This window comes from Cottoperca gobio, unplaced genomic scaffold (genome assembly GCF_900634415.1).
Source record: "Cottoperca gobio unplaced genomic scaffold, fCotGob3.1 fCotGob3_331arrow_ctg1, whole genome shotgun sequence".
In the NCBI taxonomy this organism is placed as follows: domain Eukaryota; kingdom Metazoa; phylum Chordata; class Actinopteri; order Perciformes; family Bovichtidae; genus Cottoperca; species Cottoperca gobio.
In genome coordinates, this window is record NW_021166937.1 from 6,413 (window position 1) to 29,787 (window position 23,375).

Below are 23,375 nucleotides of genomic sequence, written 5' to 3' on the forward strand. Positions count from 1 at the left end.
GGTAAACTGGTAAAAAGCAATGCATGACTGCTGGTGTTCAACAATGCTCATGTCCACCTGCACTGAGGAACCTTCTACTGCACAGTTTCAGTTCATGATACAAGTAGATACATCTCTTCTCTTTACATATCTTTGCTTCTCTGCCCATCTCTCCCCAATCTTGTGACATGAGACAAAGCATCCTGTCAGCGTGAGCATTGTTAAAATCATGCGAACCAGCCCGTCCTATTGACCTTGTTGGAAGCTCATAGTGCCACAGCCAACAACAATTACTCATCACGCTGTTTGGGGCTATGCCTGAGCTAATACTAAGTGGAGTGGAATGAAGTGTTGTAGCCTAAACGCTTGCAGCAGCTCTACTGTGACAAATGCCAGTGCTCTCCGCTTATCCGTCAGGCTCACACCAGCCGTGGATCTGTGTTTGGACGCAGTTTAACAGCCACTTCCCCGGACACACAGACACACGGCCGGACACACAAACACACAGAGCAGCACTCGTTCTGCTCACAGAGAAAGAGGGAGAGTTAAAATAAATGTTGAGTAGGCCGGCTGCTTCGTGAGTGGAGTGCACCAATGTTTTGCTTCTGTGTGGGAGAGAGGGAGGCAGAGAAGTAAAATGGAGTTGCAGCTCTTAGTTTGGCAATAAAACACCGCGGGAGAGAGAGTGTGTGTGTGTGTGTTGTTTCTGCAGCTCTTGAACTATGTGTGCTTTATCACCTTGCAAAAGTGTTTTCACTTTTTCTTACCTTGCACTACACAGAAAAGGTGCAGGACACCCACACACACACACACACACACAGACAGGTAAAGTAGGGAGAAGCACATTTCTCTACACAGGTAAGAAAAAGTGGAATAAAATTGCTCCGAATCTAGAATAAATGGATGCTGACTAAGTCAGTTTTAATTATGCATCTTTTGCAACGCTTTGTATTTATGTCTGAATCTGCCAGTGAGCCATCATGACAACAGCTTAATAATATGAGCCGTGATGTTCTCTGCAATACGGTGCACAGAATATGTGCATGTATCAGCCAAAACGAGTTGGAAAGTATAAGAATAAGCATCGGCTAAAGTCCAATACTGAGCTTCAGTAAATGGCCGTCATCCATCAGTCTGATTTACTATCAACATGATCCTCCTACACAAATAGCCTCACAAGTTACTGCTCTGTTTTAAAATAGACTATGCTGCTTTTAATTGAGCGTGTGCATGTGTGTACTCTTGCGCTGCTATCTTTGTGAGGACCATGAGATATTATTGCTCCTCACTTCTTCTTGAAGGTGTAGACTTTGTTTAGGGATTACGGTTACGCTAAGGTCATGGTAATCTTCGGGTTGTGATGGTGTAGTTAGTGTCGTGTCTTTAAGGGTCCTCACACGTACAGAAGTACCAACATGTGTGTGTGTTCAAAGGTCACCCTGGGATTGTGCTGATTGTACAAAGAATAAAAGACATTTCATGCCTCCTTTGAGGATTTAATTGACAGGTTATTGTCACTGTAACCTCCTCCCTGCACACCTGCACCTGAAACACACTCTTCAAAACACCCAGAGAATATAAACCATGTTTCGCTTCCCTTTTCTACGGTGTCAGAGTAGAGGGCGTGGACAGAATAGAAATGAGAGGACGTGAAGGAGAAGAGGAGGGTGGGGGGGAACAAGGACAAACTTAAGGGTTGTTTAAGGGGGGGGGGGGGGGGGGGGGTAAGGAGGAGGAGATAAAGCGAGGAGGGAGATGGAGGCGAATATGAAAGGGGAGATGGATATAGAAATTAAAAGGGGAGTGAAGGGAGAATTTTTGATGAGGTCACAGGCGGAGGGAGGAGAAAGTGTGGCGCAACATCTCTCAGTCATCAGTCGATACATGCAGGATACTATTGATATTGATGATTGACTATATGTTGTAATATGAATGAATACAGTGACTTTCAGTAGATGACAAAGTGCTGCTTTAGGTCAACGTCGTCCTTTCAGTACACAACATACACGATGACGAGCGGCTGCTTTGACTTCTGATCTAGAGTGATTGTGATCGCTGCGTGTGAAAGACATACAGAGTAAATGACGACTTCTCTCATAGATTATTTGTGGGAAATGTTTTCCTTTTGTTTCAAGCAACAAAGAAGCAAGAAGTTGAAGCACGACGTGTTTGAGTTCCAGAGCCTGACTTGACATCGTGCGTCTTGTGAAGCCTCGTATGATGCAGGACGAGATCAGATGTTTCTACTTTAGTTGTCTCACAACGTAATGATGTACTGCGGGCAGGACTGTGTGTGTGTGTGTGTGTGTGTGTGTGTGTGTGTGTGTTTCTCGGGGTGATGCAGTGCATTCTGCGTGGTCGTTTGACTATAAAAGTTGTTTCTCTGTGGGTGGCTATGGAGATTGTAACCAAAGCAACAACAACTACACATACCTCGGCCCTGGGGGAGGAGAAGAGGTCCATCTTTGGTTTGACTGTCTTCCTGAAAGACAAAAGAGACGAGAGAAATAAGACGACAGATAGAAGTCAACAGCAACGCTGCAAATGGATCACACATGCATTACAGCTGATGGGAGCTAATGTTTCCCTTTAATTTAGTGTCGATTATGTTGTTATTTGATTCCCTCTCAGTCGTGTGTCAGATGACCTCGTTTATCACATTCAGTCAAAGTTTCAGTCGACTGAAGGTTTAAGTATTTAATGTGATCAAAGAGACGCAGCTTCAGCGTGAGACCAGTATTCTGTGCAGCCTGAAACACACGGCTTCCGTTTCAGAACAAGACATTTATTAATACTATATATAATATACATGGACTATGCAAAGGTTATAACAAACAAGGTTTGATGATGGGCTGAAGTTTATCTTACAGTATACTGTGTTATTGTGTGTGATAATGTGTTAAAGCGTTTTATATATTGGAACATCAAGTCAGTGGACCTGAAAATAAAACTCAATATATACAGAACACACAGGCAGCAGCTCAACGGTGCAGGAAACTATTGGAAGTATTTTATTTAATCTGGTGCCGAAGACAATGAGGACATTTAAATATGTGACGACATTGGAAAGAGGAAACGACACACACACACACACACACACACACACACACACACACACACACACACACACACACACACACACACACACACACACACACACACACACACACACACACACACACACACACACACACACACAGAGTCCAGCTTTGCATCATTTCCTGTTGAGAGTCCCTGTTCACCACATTACCACATCTCCTGCTGCTGTAATCTGACCACAGGGACGTGAGCCAATCAGAAGCCTCAACAGCCGTTGTGAATGAGGAAGTAAAAAGGTCACATGTCTCTGTGGCGTTTTTCAATGTTTCCCAAAATGTATGTTGATCCTTCGCCACATAACTGCATCATTTATGAAGCAATAGAACTTTCCCCTTGTGAGATAAACTTTAGGTGTTTGTCACTTAACTGAGATATGTGTTTAAGTGTGTATATGCGTTTGTAATGTACATTTCCCCTCAGAATGAAGCCCAATAACCAGACAATCAGGGGTTCATTCAACAATCTGGTCTCTTAACAACACTTGAGAAACACTCTCAGGGCTCTTCCCCTCAGACTCTTGGATGTGGATGTGTAGTGATGTAGGTTCTGAAGTAAACACTGGCTGTATTCTTGAATCCTGATGACTCCATCAGTCAATATTCAGACCTAATCACTCATCTAGATGAGAGTTCTGTAGTGAAGCTGCTGGATGTTCAGCTGGCAAAGTTCTCTTTTTTTCCACTTCCCGTTTCTACACATAGTACCTACGAATAGCTTAATTAGAAATATGAATTTAATAGTCGAAGCGTTTCAAAGTATCTTCCATCCTGTTCCTCTTGTTCCTCTCATCCCCAAACACCTGAACTCTGCAGTTTCATTTCAAAACATTATTTCAAGTGATAAACTCTTCAACAGCCTGATGGCACCAGACTGATCACAGCCTCACACAGGCTGCAGGTTTCTCATTCACAAACACATTTATGTAAATCAATTTAGGGCACAAAGAAACCCTGAATATAATCCACTTCATCATTTCATCACTTCATCATTAACTGCTTCTGGCACATTTCAAACACGTCGTACAAAGTGAGCGTCTCCGGATCTGAAGCCCGATAACGAGTCAAAGAGTCTCACGCAGGAGAACAGGTAGTGAAGATTACATGCTGAAGGGGCTCCGCTAGCTGTTTAGCATCACTACCAGTCACTCTGTTAGCATTGTGTGTGTGTGTGTGTGTGTGTGGGGGGGGAGGGGGAGGGGGAGGGGGGCTTACACTTTGCGCGTCGGTGGGCGGAGACGCCTCAGGGCTCGTGGCTGGTGCTGGCTGTCCTGGTCCGTCTGGTAGAAAAACATACGGAGAGCCTCGTCGAACAACAACCATGTTGGCAGACCCAGCAGCCTCTGGGAGAGAGAGGGGGGGGAGAAGAGGAGAGGGAGAATATGAGAGAGAGAGAATATATATAAATATATGAATGAGAGAGAGAGAGAGAGAGAATATATATAAATATATGAATGAGAGAGAGAGAGAGAGAGAGAGAGAGAGAGAGAGAGAGAGAGAGAGAGAGAGAGAGAGAGAGAGAGAGAGAGAGAGAGAGAGAGAGAGAGAGAGAGAGAAAGCTGACGGTAAGATGTGGAAGACAGAGATGAGAGTTATTGAGGAGGGATGTAAAAAGAGGGCAATCAGGGCGGATAGTTAGAGAAGTCGGCGAGAGGAGGGGAGATGTAAGGAGAGGGGAGATGTAAGGAGAGGGGGGGGTCTCAGGAGAGGGGGGGTCTAAGGAGGGGTGGGATGGTGGGAGAAGTGGATGAAAAGAGAGCAGATGAAGTGAGAAAGATTACAAGTGAAGGCGAGAGAGTTAGTGCAGCAAACTGAGAAGGTTGAGTAGGTTGAGGTAAAAAAAATAAAAAAAAAAAAGAGTAAAGCAGAACAGAGAAGTGAGCGAGTGGGAGAACGAGAACCTGATCGTGTTTTTAGCGATGGAGCAACACTGAAACATGTCAAAAGTCCCCGAACTACAGTCAGTGAGACGTGATGTGGGCACAGAGGAGCAGCTACGCCTACAATGTAGAGCTCCATCTGCAAACAGCTGACGTATCCGTGCTCCTCCACCTACAGCTCTGCCCACCGAGTCGTAGCGTTATGCCAACAACTCTCTCCTTTGTAAAGTCTGCACTGTGCATGTGATTAAAGGAGATTACCTTCATGTACGTGTTGAGTTCAGGGATTCTGCTCTCTGCGATCTCCCTCTTGTTGCCGATGAAGACTTTTCCTACAGAGAAACATGTGAAGAGGAGCAGGAGTTAAACCACCAGAGGTCACATGTAGAATCACAGCCTACACGCTTTCCCGCACATGCTGTAAACTGGTATTTATAGACGGGAGCGTGCAGGATGTGAAGGATGTGAAGGATGTGAAGGATGTGAAGGGTGTGAAGGATGTGAAGGATGTACAGAATGTGCAGGATGTGCAGGATGTGAAGGATGTACAGAATGTGCAGGATGTGCAGGATGTGAAGGATGTGCAGGATGTGCAGGATGTGCAGGATGTGCAGGATGTGAAGGATGTGAAGGATGTGCAGGATGTGCAGGATATGCAGGATGTGCAGGATGTACAGGATGTGCAGGATGTACAGGATGTGCAGGATGTGCAGGATGTGAAGGATGTGAAGGATGTGAAGGATGTGCAGAATGTGCAGGATGTGAAGGATGTGAAGCATGTGAAGGATGTGCAGGATGTGCAGGATGTGAAGGATGTACAGAATGTGAAGGATGTGAAGGATGTGCAGGATGTGCAGGATGTGAAGGATGTGAAGGATGTACAGAATGTGCAGGATGTGAAGGATGTGCAGGATGTGAAGGATGTGCAGGATGTGCAGGATGTGCAGGATGTGCAGGATGTGAAGGATGTGAAGGATGTGCAGGATGTGCAGGATATGCAGGATGTGCAGGATGTACAGGATGTGCAGGATGTACAGGATGTGCAGGATGTGCAGGATGTGAAGGATGTGAAGGATGTGAAGGATGTGCAGAATGTGCAGGATGTGAAGGATGTGAAGCATGTGAAGGATGTGCAGGATGTGCAGGATGTGAAGGATGTACAGAATGTGAAGGATGTGAAGGATGTGCAGGATGTGCAGGATGTGAAGGATGTGAAGGATGTACAGAATGTGCAGGATGTGAAGGATGTGCAGGATGTGAAGGATGTGCAGGATGTGCAGGATGTGCAGGATGTGAAGGATGTACAGAATGTGAAGGATGTGAAGGATGTGCAGGATGTGAAGGATGTGCAGGATGTGAAGGATGTGCAGGATGTGCAGGATGTGCAGGATGTGCAGGATGTGAAGGATGTACAGAATGTGAAGGATGTGAAGGATGTGCAGGATGTGAAGGATGTGCAGGATGTGCAGGATGTGCAGGATGTGCAGGATGTGCAGAATGTGCAGAATGTGCAGAATGTGCAGGATGTGCAGGATGTACAGGATGTACAGGATGTGCAGGATGTGAAGGATGTGAAGGATGTGAAGGATGTGCAGGATGTGCAGGATGTGCAGAATGTGCAGGATGTGCAGGATGTGCAGGATGTGAAGGATGTGAAGGATGTGAAGGATGTGAAGGATGTGAAGGATGTGAAGGATGTACAGGATGTGCAGGATGTGCAGGATGTGCAGGATGTGCAGGATGTGTAGGATGTGAAGGATGTGAAGGATGTGCAGGATGTGCAGGATGTGCAGGATGTACAGGATTTACAGGATGTGCAGGATGTGCAGGATGTGCAGGATGTGAAGGATGTGAAGGATGTGAAGGATGTACAGGATTTACAGGATGTGCAGGATGTGCAGGATGTGCAGGATGTGCAGGATGTACAGGATGTGCAGGATGTGCAGGATGTGAAGGATGTACAGAATGTGCAGGATGTACAGGATTTACAGGATGTGCAGGATGTGCAGGATGTGCAGGATGTGCAGGATGTGAAGGATGTGCAGGATGTGCAGGATGCGCAGGATGTACAGGATGTGCAGGATGTTAACATTCACTGTAGATGGTATGATTGGCAGCAGCCATCATGTTTTAATTTGAGTAACATTTATAAAAACATTCATATAACAACATGTATAAGTATGAAAGAGTAAGTGTTAATGTTAATAATTACATGTAATTATTATTTCTGGTAGTCATATTTAACCACTGAAACAATACCACTGGCAATAAAAGGAAAGTAATTATTTGTATTTATTCTCCATTGCTGCTCTGCTGCAGTTAAACTGTTGATTCTGCTCTGAAGACAAAGATGGATCCATGTTGTTGTTCACACGTTAAAGCAGGGGTCTTAAACGTTTTTCAGGCCAAGGACGCCCAAACTGGTGTAGCATGGAGCAGGGACCCCCTATATTTTATTCAAACGAGGGGGGGTGCTGTCGGAGTTCTGTGCGATGGGTGGTGCTGTTGGAGTTCTGTATGAGGGGGGGTGCCGTCGGAGTTCTGTGCGATGGGGGGTGCTGTCGGAGTTATGTGCGATGGGGGATGCTGTCGGAGTTCTGTGCGATGGGGGGTGTTGTCGGAGTTATGTGCGATGGGGGGTGTTGTCGGAGTTCTGTACGAGGGGTGGTGCTGTAGGAGTTCTGTACGAGGGGTGGTGCTGTCGGAGTTGTGTGCGATGGGGGGTGCTGTAGGAGTTCTGTACGAGGGGTGGTGCTGTCGGAGTTGTGTGCGATGGGGGGTGCTGTCGGAGTTCTATACGAGGGGTGGTGCTGTCGGAGTTCTGTGCGATGGGGGGTGCTGTCAGAGTTCTATACGAGGGGTGGTGCTGTAGGAGTTCTGTACGAGGGGTGGTGCTGTCGGAGATCTGTGCGATGGGGGGTGCTGTAGGAGTTCTGTACGAGGGGTGGTGCTGTAGGAGTTCTGTACAAGGGGTGGTGCTGTCGGAGATCTGTGCGATGGGGGGTGTTGTAGGAGTTCTGTGCGATGGGGGGGTTGTCGTAGTTATGTGCGAGGGGGGGTGCTGTCGGAGTTCTGTGCGATGGGGGTGCTGTCGGAGTTCTGTGCGATGGGGGTGCTGTCGGAGTTCTGTGCGATGGGGGGTGCTGTCGGAGTTCTGTGCGATGGGGGGTGTATTAATTATTGAACTCATAACTTCTGCACGTTGTTTTAAGACACAGACCGTTCATTTCACTTTTCTTTTATGCTAAAAGCAACTTTTGTATCCTGTATCTTTGTTTTATTATAAATCCTTTATTAGTCCCACAACGAGGACATTTATCTCGTCACAGCAGAAGAACATATGAAGTAAAAAGGCAGAAAACAATAATTCAATAGAATAAAACATAATATAAGTACCAAGTGATGTAAATAAAGTGAGTATTGCACATGGCAGTGATAACTGCACAGCAGTGGTGGAACAGTGTGTTCTTGGTGTGGGGGTCTACCTCTCTATCTGTCCATGTTTGTATGTTCCGCTCTGCAGAGAGCTGCTCGTTGGGCCAAACTCCGCCGAAGAGCGTTAACTTTATCCAAACACTCGTCCTCTCAGCTCATGCAGTTTGACATGTTTCGTGCAGTAATGACGCTCGAGATTATTTTTCATCACCGCACAAACTAGACACACTGGCCTTTTACTTCCACAAATAAATAATCGTTCGTCCATTTCTCCTGGAAAGTGCGACATTCCGCATCCAGCTTTCTGTTTTACACTCGCCACGCTGCGTTCACTGAAGTCAAAGTCTCGTTTAATATTGAAGTTTTTTGACATGACGTGACCACGTGATGACACGTTCCGCTCGTGTTGTGTTCAAGGACCCTGACCTTGGCCAGGAAAAACAGTCAGTCCCCCATTTAAAATATTGCCGTCTACTTTCTTTTGCTAGTGGATTTTTTTTGCGTGCGTTTTACGAATTAACTCGAGGGCCGGATTAAATGGTCTCGTGGGCCGTATACGGCCCGGAGGCCGGAGGTTCCCCACACCTGCATTAAAGGTTTAGATGTTAAGATGTCACAAAGATAATGTTTCAGAGATCAAGAGTCTAAAAAGGTTAAATATTGTAGTATTTTGTTGGTTTGTGTTTGAACCATGTGTTGCCAATATGTGGCTTTTATTGTTTTATATTTTGTTATAATTGAATTTCTAATATACATTTTGAATGATATTTTCTTTATTTATATTTATATATATATATATATATATATATATATATATATATATATATATATATATATATATATATATATATATATATATAAATATAAATTTATATAAATTTATATAATATATATATATAAATATATATAAATTTATATAATATATATATATATATATATATAATATAATATATATATATATATATATATATTTAATAAATATTTACGTATTTATTGTAAACTACTAAAAACATGGATTCTATTAAAGAGAGAAAAAGAACAAAACTGTGATTCATTTTCATTAACCAGGAGTTTCAATTTGACCAAACCGATGCCCCCCAAAACGCCCCCCCCCCCCCCTCTCTTTTCAAAATAGAAAGTGAGAAATTATATAAAGACTTTAAGTCACAATTACCTCAGTTTGGTGGGTTTGTGTTAATTGTTGTTGCCATAAATATAAAATACATCAGTTTCTCAGGATTCGATAGGAAAGTGATTCAGAGCTGATGATGCAGGACAGCAGAGTAAAGAGAGAATACATATATGTATATATTTTATATTTCAAGAGGTCTCATCAACTGAGAGCAATAATGCTGACCAACACTTATAAATGCAAACCTGCACAAATAAACTCTTGTTAGTATTTCTTACTATTAATAAAAGGGATCAGCTGAGGCTCACAAACTATAAAATAATTGTGCACAAAATAACAGTTTTACAGTTATTTTGTGTAAAGCAATAACTTTTGACAACGTTGACTGGGTGTGCATGATGAAGTCCATCAGCAGCAATAAAGAAAAGCTTTTTATAATCAGTTTCTGGAAGCTGTGAAACTATTCTGAAATGGATCGATTCACCCCCCCCCCCCCCCCCCGAACATCTGTAGTAGGTTACTACGAATAAAAAGCTATAAAACAGGCAGCACATGTCAGAGTGGAGCATGAACAGCCTCATGCTTCATCGCTGACTGATGTTCATCTTCTGTGTGAATAACACGGAGGTGGTGGAGTCTGCAGGTCGACCCTCAACAGTTATGTTACACCTTCCGATGACCTCGACTTTGAAATGCATTTCTACAACAGCTCAAACTCTCTGGCTGAGACACACACAACACACAACACACACGGTTAAAAGAAGTGCCAAGAATAAGACTCATGTGTACCTTTACCCCGTCTGACACACAAACAGTGAGCATGAAGGGGGGGGGGGGGGGGGGAGATATTTTAATGGCAGAGCTCCAGACGCCCCCCCCCCTCTTCATCCCCCTCCCCCTCCTGGTGCACCATGAAGATGAAACAGGTCACTATATAAATGTAACTGGAGGATAAAGTACTACAGCAGTAATAATATCCTCTGCTCCCAGAGTCTCACAATGAAAATCATTATTATTCTTCGTTTCTGAAACGTGATGCGGTAGAAAGAAAATAGTTCCTCTCTGTACCTCTACATCTCTCTGCATCTCTCTGTACCTCTACATCTCTCCGCATCTCTCTGTACCTCAACATCTCTTCACCTCTACATCTCTCTGCACCACACACACACACGCTGTTGTATAATTACTGTAATAATCATATAAAAAAAAATTGATACTGGATTCTGGTTGTATATTTGCAGGCTTCTGACATCAAACAGTCTTCAGTATAATTTAAAGTGTGTGTTTGATTGTGGCGGCTGCAGGTGCTTCCTCTCAGAAGCATCTCCTCTAACAACAGCTGGAGCTGAAAGTCATTAGAGCAGAAGAGAGTTGAATAATAAGTGAAACGTTATGGCCGTGAACCTGAGGTGTTAGAAACAGTCGCACCGGGATCAGCCCCACGCTGCTCTGCTGCTCATATTTTAATAAACTCTTCTAGGAGGCAGGAGGGATTATAAAACACGGAGCCTTAAAGAAATCAAAAATGACTTTGATTACTTTGTAAAAATTACCTGGGCTCAAAATTAACCAAATGCAGACCATCCTCTATTATTAGGGATGTCATGATGACAGACATTAGTACTTTATATAGTTTTATATACCAGTAACATCCAACTAAAACAACAAACCCCATGTTCTTCAACATTACACTGCTTCATTACTTCACACTGACTTTTGTTTGGAAGTTACACCGGACATGATTTCCTCTCATATTCATTTTATATTACACCACAGTAGTTTAATATTACACCACAGTAGTTTAATATTACACCACAGTAGTTCAATATTAATATACAGTGGTTTAACATTACATCACAGTAGTTTAACATTACACCACAGTAGTTTAACATTACACCACAGTAGTTTAATATTAATATTATACCACAGTAGTTTAATATTACACCACAGTAGTTTAATATTAATATTACACCACAGTAGTTTAATATTACACCACAGTAGTTCAATATTAATATACAGTGGTTTAACATTACATCACAGTAGTTTAATATTAATATTACACCACAGTAGTTTAATATTTATGTTACACCACAGTAGTTTAATATTTATGTTACACCACAGTAGTTTAATATTACACCACAGTAGTTCAATATTACTATTACACCACAGTAGTTTCATATTACACCACGGTAGTTTAACATTACACCACAGTAGTTCAATATTACTATTACACCACAGTAGTTTAATATTACACCACAGTAGTTTAATATTACACCACAGTAGTTTAATATTAATATTACACCACAGTAGTTTAATATTAATATTACACCACAGTAGTTTAATATTAATATTACACCACAGTAGTTTAATATTAATATTACACCACAGTAGTTTAATATTAATATACAGTGGTTTAACATTACACCACAGTAGTTTAATATTACACCACAGTAGTTTAATATTAATATACAGTGGTTTAACATTACACCACAGTAGTTTAATATTAATATACAGTAGTTTAACATTACACCACAGTAGTTTAATATTACACCACAGTAGTTTAATATTACACCACAGTAGTTTAATATTACACCAATATTACACCACAGTAGTTTAATATTACACCACAGTAGTTTAATATTAATATTACACCACAGTAGTTTAATATTACACCACAGTAGTTAATATTACACCACAGTAGTTAATATTACACCACAGTAGTTTAATATTAATATTACACCACAGTAGTTTAATATTACACCACAGTAGTTCAATATTAATATTACACCACAGTAGTTTAATATTACACCACGGTAGTTTAACATTACACCACAGTAGTTTAATATTAATATTACACCACGGAAGTTTAATATTAATATTACACCACAGTAGTTTAATATTACACCACAGTAGTTCAATATTAATATTACACCACAGTAGTTTAATATTACACCACGATAGTTTAACATTACACCACAGTAGTTTAATATTAATATTACACCACAGTAGTTTAATATTAATATTACACCACGGTAGTTTAATATTAATATTACACCACAGTAGTTTAATATTACACCACAGTAGTTTAATATACAGTGGTTTAACATTACACCACAGTAGTTTAATATTACACCACAGTAGTTTAATATACAGTGGTTTAACATTACACCACAGTAGTTTAATCATAATATTACACCACAGTAGTTTAATATTACACCACATTAGTTTAATATTACACTACAGTAGTTTAATATTACACCATGGTAGTTTAATATTAATATTACACCACGGTAATTCAATATTAATATTACACCACAGTAGTTCAATATTAATATTACACCACAGTAGTTTAATATTACACCACAGTAGTTTAATATTACAACATAGTAGTTTAACATTACACCACAGTAGTTTAATATTAATATTACACCACAGTAGTTTAATATTAATATTACACCACAGTAGTTTAATATTACACCACAGTAGTTTAATATTAATATTACACCACAGTAGTTTAATATTACACCACAGTAGTTTAATATTAATATTACACCACAGTAGTTTAATATTACACCACAGTAGTTTAATATTAATATTACACCACAGTAGTTTAATATTACACCACAGTAGTTTAATATTAATATTACACCACAGTAGTTTAATATTAATATTACACCACAGTAGTTTAATATTAATATTACACCACAGTAGTTTAATATTAATATTACACCACAGTAGTTTAATATTACACCACAGTAGTTTAATATTAACATTACACCACAGTAGTTTAATATTACACCACAGTAGTTTAATATTACACCACAGTAGTTTAATATTACACCACAGTAGTTTAATATTAATATTACACCACAGTAGTTAATATTACACCACAGTAGTTTAATATTACACCACAGTAGTTTAATATTAATATTACACCACAGTAATTTAATATTACACCACAGTAGTTCAATATTAATATTACACCACAGTAGTTTAATATTACACCACGGTAGTTTAACATTACACCACAGTAGTTTAATATTAATATTACACCACGGTAGTTTAATATTAATATTACACCACAGTAGTTTAATATTACACCACAGTAGTTCAATATTAATATTACACCACAGTAGTTTAATATTACACCACGGTAGTTTAACATTACACCACAGTAGTTTAATATTAATATTACACCACAGTAGTTTAATATTACACCACGGTAGTTTAATATTAATATTACACCACAGTAGTTTAATATTACACCACAGTAGTTCAATATTAATATTACACCACAGTAGTTTAATATTACACCACGGTAGTTTAACATTACACCACAGTAGTTTAATATTAATATTACACCACAGTAGTTTAATATTACACCACAGTAGTTTAATATACAGTGGTTTAACATTACACCACAGTAGTTTAATATTACACCACAGTAGTTTAATATTAATATTACACCACAGTAGTTTAATATTACACCACAGTAGTTTAATATACAGTGGTTTAACATTACACCACAGTAGTTTAATATTACACCACAGTAGTTTAATCATAATATTACACCACAGTAGTTTAATATTACACCACATTAGTTTAATATTACACCACAGTAGTTTAATATTAATATTACACTACAGTAGTTTAATATTACACCATGGTAGTTTAATATTACACCATGGTAGTTTAATATTAATATTACACCACGGTAGTTCAATATTAATATTACACCACAGTAGTTCAATATTAATATTACACCACAGTAGTTCAATATTAATATTACACCACAGTAGTTTAATATTACACCACAGTAGTTTAATATTACACCACAGTAGTTTAATATTACAACATAGTAGTTTAACATTACACCACAGTAGTTTAATATTAATATTACACCACAGTAGTTTAATATTAATATTACACCACAGTAGTTTAATATTAATATTACACCACAGTAGTTTAATATTACACCACAGTAGTTTAATATTACACCACAGTAGTTTAATATTAATATTACACCACAGTAGTTTAATATTACACCACAGTAGTTTAATATTAATATTACACCACAGTAGTTTAATATTACACCACAGTAGTTTAATATTAATATTACACCACAGTAGTTTAATATTAATATACAGTGGTTTAACATTACACCACAGTAGTTTAATATTACACCACAGTAGTTTAATATTAATATACAGTGGTTTAACATTACACCACAGTAGTTTAATATTACACCACAGTAGTTTAATATTACACCACAGTAGTTTAATATTAATATACAGTAGTTTAACATTACACCACAGTAGTTTAATATTACACCACAGTAGTTTAATATTACACCACAGTAGTTTAATATTAATATTACACCACAGTAGTTTAATATTACACCACAGTAGTTAATATTACACCACAGTAGTTTAATATTACACCACAGTAGTTTAATATTAATATTACACCACAGTAGTTTAATATTACACCACAGTAGTTCAATATTAATATTACACCACAGTAGTTTAATATTACACCACGGTAGTTTAACATTACACCACAGTAGTTTAATATTAATATTACACCACAATAGTTTAATATTAATATTACACCACAGTAGTTTAATATTACACCACAGTAGTTTAATATTACACCACAGTAGTTTAATATTAATATTACACCACAGTAGTTTAATATTACACTACAGTAGTTCAATATTAATATTACACCACAGTAGTTTAATATTACACCACGGTAGTTTAACATTACACCACAGTAGTTTAATATTAATATTACACCACGGTAGTTTAATATTAATATTACACCACAGTAGTTTAATATTACACCACAGTAGTTTAATATACAGTGGTTTAACATTACACCACAGTAGTTTAATATTACACCACAGTAGTTTAATATTACACCACAGTAGTTTAATTTTACACCACAGTAGTTTAATATTACACCACAGTAGTTTAATATTAACATTACACCACAGTAGTTTAATATTACACCACAGTAGTTTAATATTAACATTACACCACAGTAGTTTGATATTACACCACAGTAGTTTAATATTACACCACAGTAGTTTAATATTAATATTACACTACAGTAGTTTAATATTACACCATGGTAGTTTAATATTACACCATGGTAGTTTAATATTAATATTACACCACGGTAGTTCAATATTAATATTACACCATAGTAGTTCAATATTAATATTACACCACAGTAGTTCAATATTAATATTACACCACAGTAGTTTAATATTACACCACAGTAGTTTAATATTACACCACAGTAGTTTAATATTACAACATAGTAGTTTAACATTACACCACAGTAGTTTAATATTAATATTACACCACAGTAGTTTAATATTAATATTACACCACAGTAGTTTAATATTACACCACAGTAGTTCAATATTAATATTACACCACAGTAGTTTAATATTACACCACGGTAGTTTAACATTACACCACAGTAGTTTAATATTAATATTACACCACGGTAGTTTAATATTAATATTACACCACAGTAGTTTAATATTACACCACAGTAGTTTAATATTACACCACAGTACCACGATAGTTTAACATTACACCACAGTAGTTTAATATTAATATTACACCACAGTAGTTTAATATTAATATTACACCACAGTAGTTTAATATTACACCACAGTAGTTTAATATACAGTGGTTTAACATTACACCACAGTAGTTTAATATTACACCACAGTAGTTTAATATACAGTGGTTTAACATTACACCACAGTAGTTTAATCATAATATTACACCACAGTAGTTTAATATTACACCACAATAGTTTAATATTACACCACAGTAGTTTAATATTAATATTACACTACAGTAGTTTAATATTACACCATGGTAGTTTAATATTAATATTACACCACGGTAGTTCAATATTAATATTACACCACAGTAGTTCAATATTAATATTACACCACAGTAGTTTAATATTACACCACAGTAGTTTAATATTACACCACAGTAGTTTAATATTACAACATAGTAGTTTAACATTACACCACAGTAGTTTAATATTAATATTACACCACAGTAGTTTAATATTAATATTACACCACAGTAGTTTAATATTAATATTACACCACAGTAGTTTAATATTACACCACAGTAGTTTAATATTAATATTACACCACAGTAGTTTAATATTACACCACAGTAGTTTAATATTAATATTATACCACAGTAGTTTAATATTAATATTACACCACAGTAGTTTAATATTAATATTACACCACAGTAGTTTAATATTACACCACAGTAGTTTAACATTACACCACAGTAGTTTAATATTAACATTACACCACAGTAGTTTAATATTACACCACAGTAGTTTAATATTAACATTACACCACAGTAGTTTAATATTACACCACAGTAGTTTAATATTACACCACAGTAGTTTAATATTACACCACAGTAGTTTAATATTAATATTACACCACAGTAGTTTAATATTACACCACAGTAGTTAATATTACACCACAGTAGTTTAATATTACACCACAGTAGTTTAATATTAATATTACACCACAGTAGTTTAATATTACACCACAGTAGTTCAATATTAATATTACACCACAGTAGTTTAATATTACACCACGGTAGTTTAACATTACACCACAGTAGTTTAATATTAATATTACACCACGGTAGTTTAATATTAATATTACACCACAGTAGTTTAATATTACACCACAGTAGTTCAATATTAATATTACACCACAGTAGTTTAATATTACACCACGGTAGTTTAACATTACACCACAGTAGTTTAATATTAATATTACACCACAGTAGTTTAATATTAATATTACACCACGGTAGTTTAATATTAATATTACACCACAGTAGTTTAATATTACACCACAGTAGTTTAATATACAGTGGTTTAACATTACACCACAGTAGTTTAATATTACACCACAGTAGTTTAATATACAGTGGTTTAACATTACACCACATTAGTTTAATCATAATATTACACCACAGTAGTTTAATATTACACCACATTAGTTTAATATTACACCACAGTAGTTTAATATTAATATTACACTACAGTAGTTTAATATTACACCATGGTAGTTTAATATTAATATTACACCACGGTAGTTCAATATTAATATTACACCACAGTAGTTCAATATTAATATTACACCACAGTAGTTTAATATTACACCACAGTAGTTTAATATTACAACATAGTAGTTTAACATTACACCACAGTAGTTTAATATTAATATTACACCACAGTAGTTTAATATTAATATTACACCACAGTAGTTTAATATTAATATTACACCACAGTAGTTTAATATTACACCACAGTAGTTTAATATTACACCACAGTAGTTTAATATTAATATTACACCACAGTAGTTTAATATTAATATTACACCACAGTAGTTTAATATTACACCACATTAGTTTAATATTACACCACAGTAGTTTAATATTAATATTACACTACAGTAGTTTAATATTACACCATGGTAGTTTAATATTAATATTACACCACGGTAGTTCAATATTAATATTACACCACAGTAGTTCAATATTAATATTACACCACAGTAGTTTAATATTACACCACAGTAGTTTAATATTACAACATAGTAGTTTAACATTACACCACAGTAGTTTAATATTAATATTACACCACAGTAGTTTAATATTAATATTACACCACAGTAGTTTAATATTAATATTACACCACAGTAGTTTAATATTACACCACAGTAGTTTAATATTACACCACAGTAGTTTAATATTAATATTACACCACAGTAGTTTAATATTAATATTACACCACAGTAGTTTAATATTACACCACAGTAGTTTAACATTACACCACAGTAGTTTAATATTAACATTACACCACAGTAGTTTAATATTACACCACAGTAGTTTAATATTACACCACAGTAGTTTAATATTACACCACAGTAGTTTAATATTAACATTACACCACAGTAGTTTAATATTACACCACAGTAGTTTAATATTAACATTACACCACAGTAGTTTAACATTACACCACAGTAGTTTAATATTAACATTACACCACAGTAGTTTAATATTACACCACAGTAGTTTAATATTACACCACAGTAGTTTAATATTAATATTACACCACAGTAGTTTAATATTACACCACAGTAGTTTAATATTACACCACAGTAGTTTAACATTACACCACAGTAGTTTAATATTAACATTACACCACAGTAGTTTAATATTACACCACAGTAGTTTAATATTACACCACAGTAGTTTAATATTAATATTACACCACAGTAGTTTAATATTAATATTACACCACAGTAGTTTAATATTACACCACAGTAGTTTAATATTACACCACAATAGTTTAATATTAATATTACACCACAGTAGTTTAATATTACACCACAGTAGTTTAACATTACACCACAGTAGTTAAACATTACACCACAGTAGTTTAATATTACACCACAGTAGTTTAATATTAACATTACACCACAGTAGTTTAATATTACACCACAGTAGTTTAATATTAACATTACACCACAGTAGTTTAATATTACACCACAGTAGTTTAATATTAATATTACACCACAGTAGTTTAATATTAATATTATACCACAGTAGTTTAATATTACACCACAGTAGTTTAATATTACACCACAGTAGTTTAACATTACACCACAGTAGTTTAACATTACACCACAGTAGTTTAACATTACACCACAGTAGTTTAATATTAACATTACACCACAGTAGTTTAATATTACACCACAGTAGTTTAATATTAATATTACACCACAGTAGTTTAATATTAATATTACACCACAGTAGTTTAATATTAATATTACACCACAGTAGTTTAATATTACACCACAGTAGTTTAATATTACACCACAATAGTTTAATATTACACCACTCGCAGCAGGAAGGTGTTTGCATGTTGCTGGTTGGTTAACACGGTGCGTTACAGAACATGTTGTCTTCACTGGAGCCTCAGCTCTCGCTGCAGAGCTCGCAGACTGCTGTCGGTATGAACACTTTGTAACTTTGTGCGGATTTGTTTTCCAACAGCAGCTGCTCTTTACAAGAACCTGATGTTGTTCTAGCAACACACAAAGTTAAACCTGCAGTCTGATGTGTTTTGTTGTCCGGACAACATAATATGTATAAACTCACGTCAGTGTTAACACTGAACAAAAATGTGAATCTTCCAGACAAACTACAGTGAGTCCGTATGATAATATTATTACAAAACAGACAAATTATTGAATTTATGGAATAGTGTAAAAAAGTGCAATGGATTAAAAAATGTTTTAACAAATATAAAATAAAATAAAATAAAATAAAAGGTATGAACACGAACGTCTTTATGGGTTTTTGTTAGGGACTTTTAGGGGGTTTATTATATTTGATTTAGTTTTTCTTTCATTTTCAGTGTATACATTTAATCAAAAGTGTACAAAATAATGTAAAACAAAAGTGTAGTATATTTTATATATATATATATATATATATATATATATATATATATATATATATATATATATATATATATATATATACACAATTATAATTTTATGTATTTTTTATATATTTAAAAGTAATTACTTATTATTTATATGTTTATTTGAGATGTACGAGTTGAAAACAGCCAAAATACATAAAACATTCTGAAGCTTTGATCCTGTGGCACCTGACAGACGCTCAACAATGTGAAATGTGAGCCGGCTCACCTGGCAGAGCGGGCAGGCTGCAGGTGTTGGGGCCGGCCTTCTCTGGGTTTTCGGGAGAATATCTGGACTCCAGGATCAGGTGGAAGTTGAAGAATTCTCTGTACCTCCGATATATGAGATACTTGCTCCCTCCTTTAGTCTTCACCTCGATCACAAACATCTGGCAGAGAAGCAGAGATGTGAACCACGGACAGAACTTGTTTCATATCCAGGGTTTATGGTGCTTTTTGTAAACTTACAAAGTAGTAGATGAAGCCTTTCTTCTCCTCGACGTCTGCAATGGTGGCGCTGATTGGGATGTTGTGAGGCAGCTGATCGAAGTCACTGACAAAATATATAATCTGGTTAGAATATTAAAGACACTTCAGAAGCTTTAAGAAGGTGCTGCAGCTGAACAGAACTACAGTCCATCAGCAAACGTTCTGATCTCATACATGTTGAACACATTTAATCTACAACGGCAGGAAAACGATGAAATATAAAAAGCTTGTGAAATAAACAGACACTGCAGATAAAGATGTTATTTCATGAACTGGTCAATTTAGAGATTTATTTATCTTCCAGAACCCGTCTTCTGTCAGACGAGAGGAAACATCAGAGTTTGTGTTTGTAACTTTGTGTGTGTAGATTTATACTCACCAACAGTTACATTACATCATGCCTCATTTACATATTTAAACACTTGTAATATAAAAAATAATTGTGTTGATGGGAGTAATGAAGTGGGGAAGTTTCATGATGTTAAAAATACATTTCACAGCCACAAAACTTCATCGTAGTTTCATCAGCCGGTTCTACTGTAGATGCAGGAATCTAAAACAAAAAGCTATAATAATAACTTGACATCATATCACATGTTACACCGATGCATGTATATATTATGATATATGACATAATATATATATATATTATGTCTCATCAGCCGCTCGCTCACCTCTCGTCTCTTAACTGCCGCGGCAGCGTCATGATGTTGCGCTCAGCTTCGGCTGCAGACACGCGGAGAAAGTGTGTCTTGTGTGCGGACTGAAGCTCTTTCTGGAGCTGTTTGTCGGAGAAAAACTGACTCACAAACTGCAGGCTGCACTGAACTCTGTGTGCACACAACACTGTCAGGAAACCGGCAGCAGGAAGCGAGAGTTCCCTAAAAAGACGAGAGGATGGTGCGTTCAGGGGCGGGGACAGGTTCTCAGATGGGGTGCACGTGAGACGGAAGCTGTTTTGTTTGTGACGCTTTTAGACATAAACTCAATTGAGTGGCATTTTTTGCCTGCAAGGGACTTTTTATATTATATTTTGTAATAATTTCCTATCACGTGTCGGCCTACATAAACATATTTAACCAAACTTTATATTCCTTTGGTATCTTACATGTAGGTCGACCTCCAGTGCAAACAAAGCAAACTAAATATAAAACATTCACGTTTTTAGACAAATGTTACATGTTTTACTTTTTTAGCAAACCAAGTGACATAATCTAAGATGCATATCTATAAAGTATCAGGACGCATTAAACACAACATCAGTGGCTGATATATTAGCTGAGAAATATTGGATACAAATACGTTTTTTACTTTCATATCTTCTTTCTGAACATGTTACTAAAATCACCTGTAAATTAGTTTTGAGGCGCAGATTTAAAAATGAAAGCGTTCGGGTCACACGGTGTCCTGGGAGTCAGGAAGTGATGTTCACATTGACCAGCGCTGCCACGTGCGTCTTTAACATCAATGAATAACGTCCACACTCACGCTGCCTGATGAGTGGACAGACGTTCACACAGGACTGTTCAGACTCAACCTTTCAACACATGTTTCTAGAGTTTAGGGAAGTTGGAGCAGGGCTAGTTATTCCCCTTTCTGTCACATCCAGTGAGTTCTTTCCACTGCATTAACCTGCGTTGTTGATGATTCAGCATCAGAGCTCAGCATCAAACCTCAGGCTGACTGGAAGCATTCACAAACTCACGTGTGCATCATTCAAATCAAACGTGTGCATGTGTTTCGTAGCACTTTGGATAAAGTTGTTATATAAATCCGTTTGTTGATTGTGCGAGCGAACAGTTGTTTATTTAGACATCCACTAGATACAGAACAAGATTAGGATTAATTAAAGACATGTTGCGCTCCGTTTAGCTCTTCAGGTCAACATGTGGCTCTTCAGAAAGGTAGAGGTAGAGGTGGAGGTAGAGGTGGAGGTGGAGGTAGAGGTAGAGGTAGAGGTGGAGGTAGAGGTGGAGGTAGAGGTAGAGGTGGAGGTAGAGGTGGAGGTAGAGGTGGAGGTGGAGGTAGAGGTGGAGGTAGAGGTAGAGGTGGAGGTAGAGGTGGAGGTAGACATCATGATACAGGGACCCTCTTCTGAAGCTGACGAGGGCTGATAATAGAAATATATTTTTTTATAAGTGATGAAAGTTTGTAACGCTAGATGTCAGCAGAGGTGTGTGTGTGTGTGGGGGGGGGCACATATGATTTAGATGTTATTTGTGTCTCTTTGTTGTGTTTTCATGAATCCTTGTGGTCGTGTGTCTCCTGGTCGCTTCGTGTCTCTTTGAGAGACGTTTAGCAGCTGACGGCCGACAGACAGTTTGGGCCGTCTGTACCTGGCAGCACGTTCACTAATCCAAACACACCTGAATCACTGCGTCAGCGGCTGCACACAGATTCAAAATGCTTAAAGAAAAAACGGATTACATGAGTTTCATGCTTCAGTAAATCCGACAGGTGGACTGAAGCTGTTTCTGACTTTCCCTCATCGTATCGGCTGAACCCTTTGCATGCTAGCCTCAGAATATTAACACACATACACTGATGATCCATCCATCCATCCATCCATCCATTCATCGTCTACCTCATATCTGGGTCGGGTCGCGTGGGCATCAGCTCCAGTAAGGAACCCAATCTTCCCTTTTCCGGGCCACATCCTCTAGTACACACACATGAATACACACACCTGAATACACACACATGAATACACACACATAGTACACACGCATGAATACATACACATAGTACACACACATGAATACACACACATAGTACACACACATAGTACACACACGT

The 23,375-nt window shown here is 37.2% G+C and overlaps 1 protein-coding gene across 1 annotated transcript; it reads right to left on the reverse strand.

The window, feature by feature from the left end:
• Positions 1-1,963: 1,963 nt before the first annotated feature.
• ncf4 (neutrophil cytosolic factor 4) lies at positions 1,964-21,495 on the reverse strand. The gene is made up of 6 exons (XM_029427510.1): positions 21,254-21,495; positions 20,559-20,643; positions 20,320-20,479; positions 5,216-5,286; positions 4,290-4,417; positions 1,964-2,461 (listed from the first exon to the last, which is right to left on the reverse strand). The coding sequence occupies exons 1-6, from the start codon at positions 21,283-21,285 to the stop codon at positions 2,110-2,112; spliced, it is 828 nt and encodes a 275-aa protein (XP_029283370.1). The 5' UTR covers positions 21,286-21,495; the 3' UTR covers positions 1,964-2,109.
• Positions 21,496-23,375: the final 1,880 nt, after the last annotated feature.

Bases quoted from the DNA above. Each gene is read 5' to 3' on its own strand.
- ncf4 (XM_029427510.1), bottom strand. From the start codon at position 21,285: ATGACGCTGCCGCGGCAGTTAAGAGACGAGAG. The intron at 20,644-21,253 runs GTGAGCGAGCGG...ATATTTTGTCAG, and splicing joins CGGCAGTTAAGAGACGAGAG to TGACTTCGATCAGCTGCCTC. The intron at 2,462-4,289 runs GTAAGCCCCCCT...TTTGTCTTTCAG, and splicing joins CGCCCACCGACGCGCAAAGT to GAAGACAGTCAAACCAAAGA.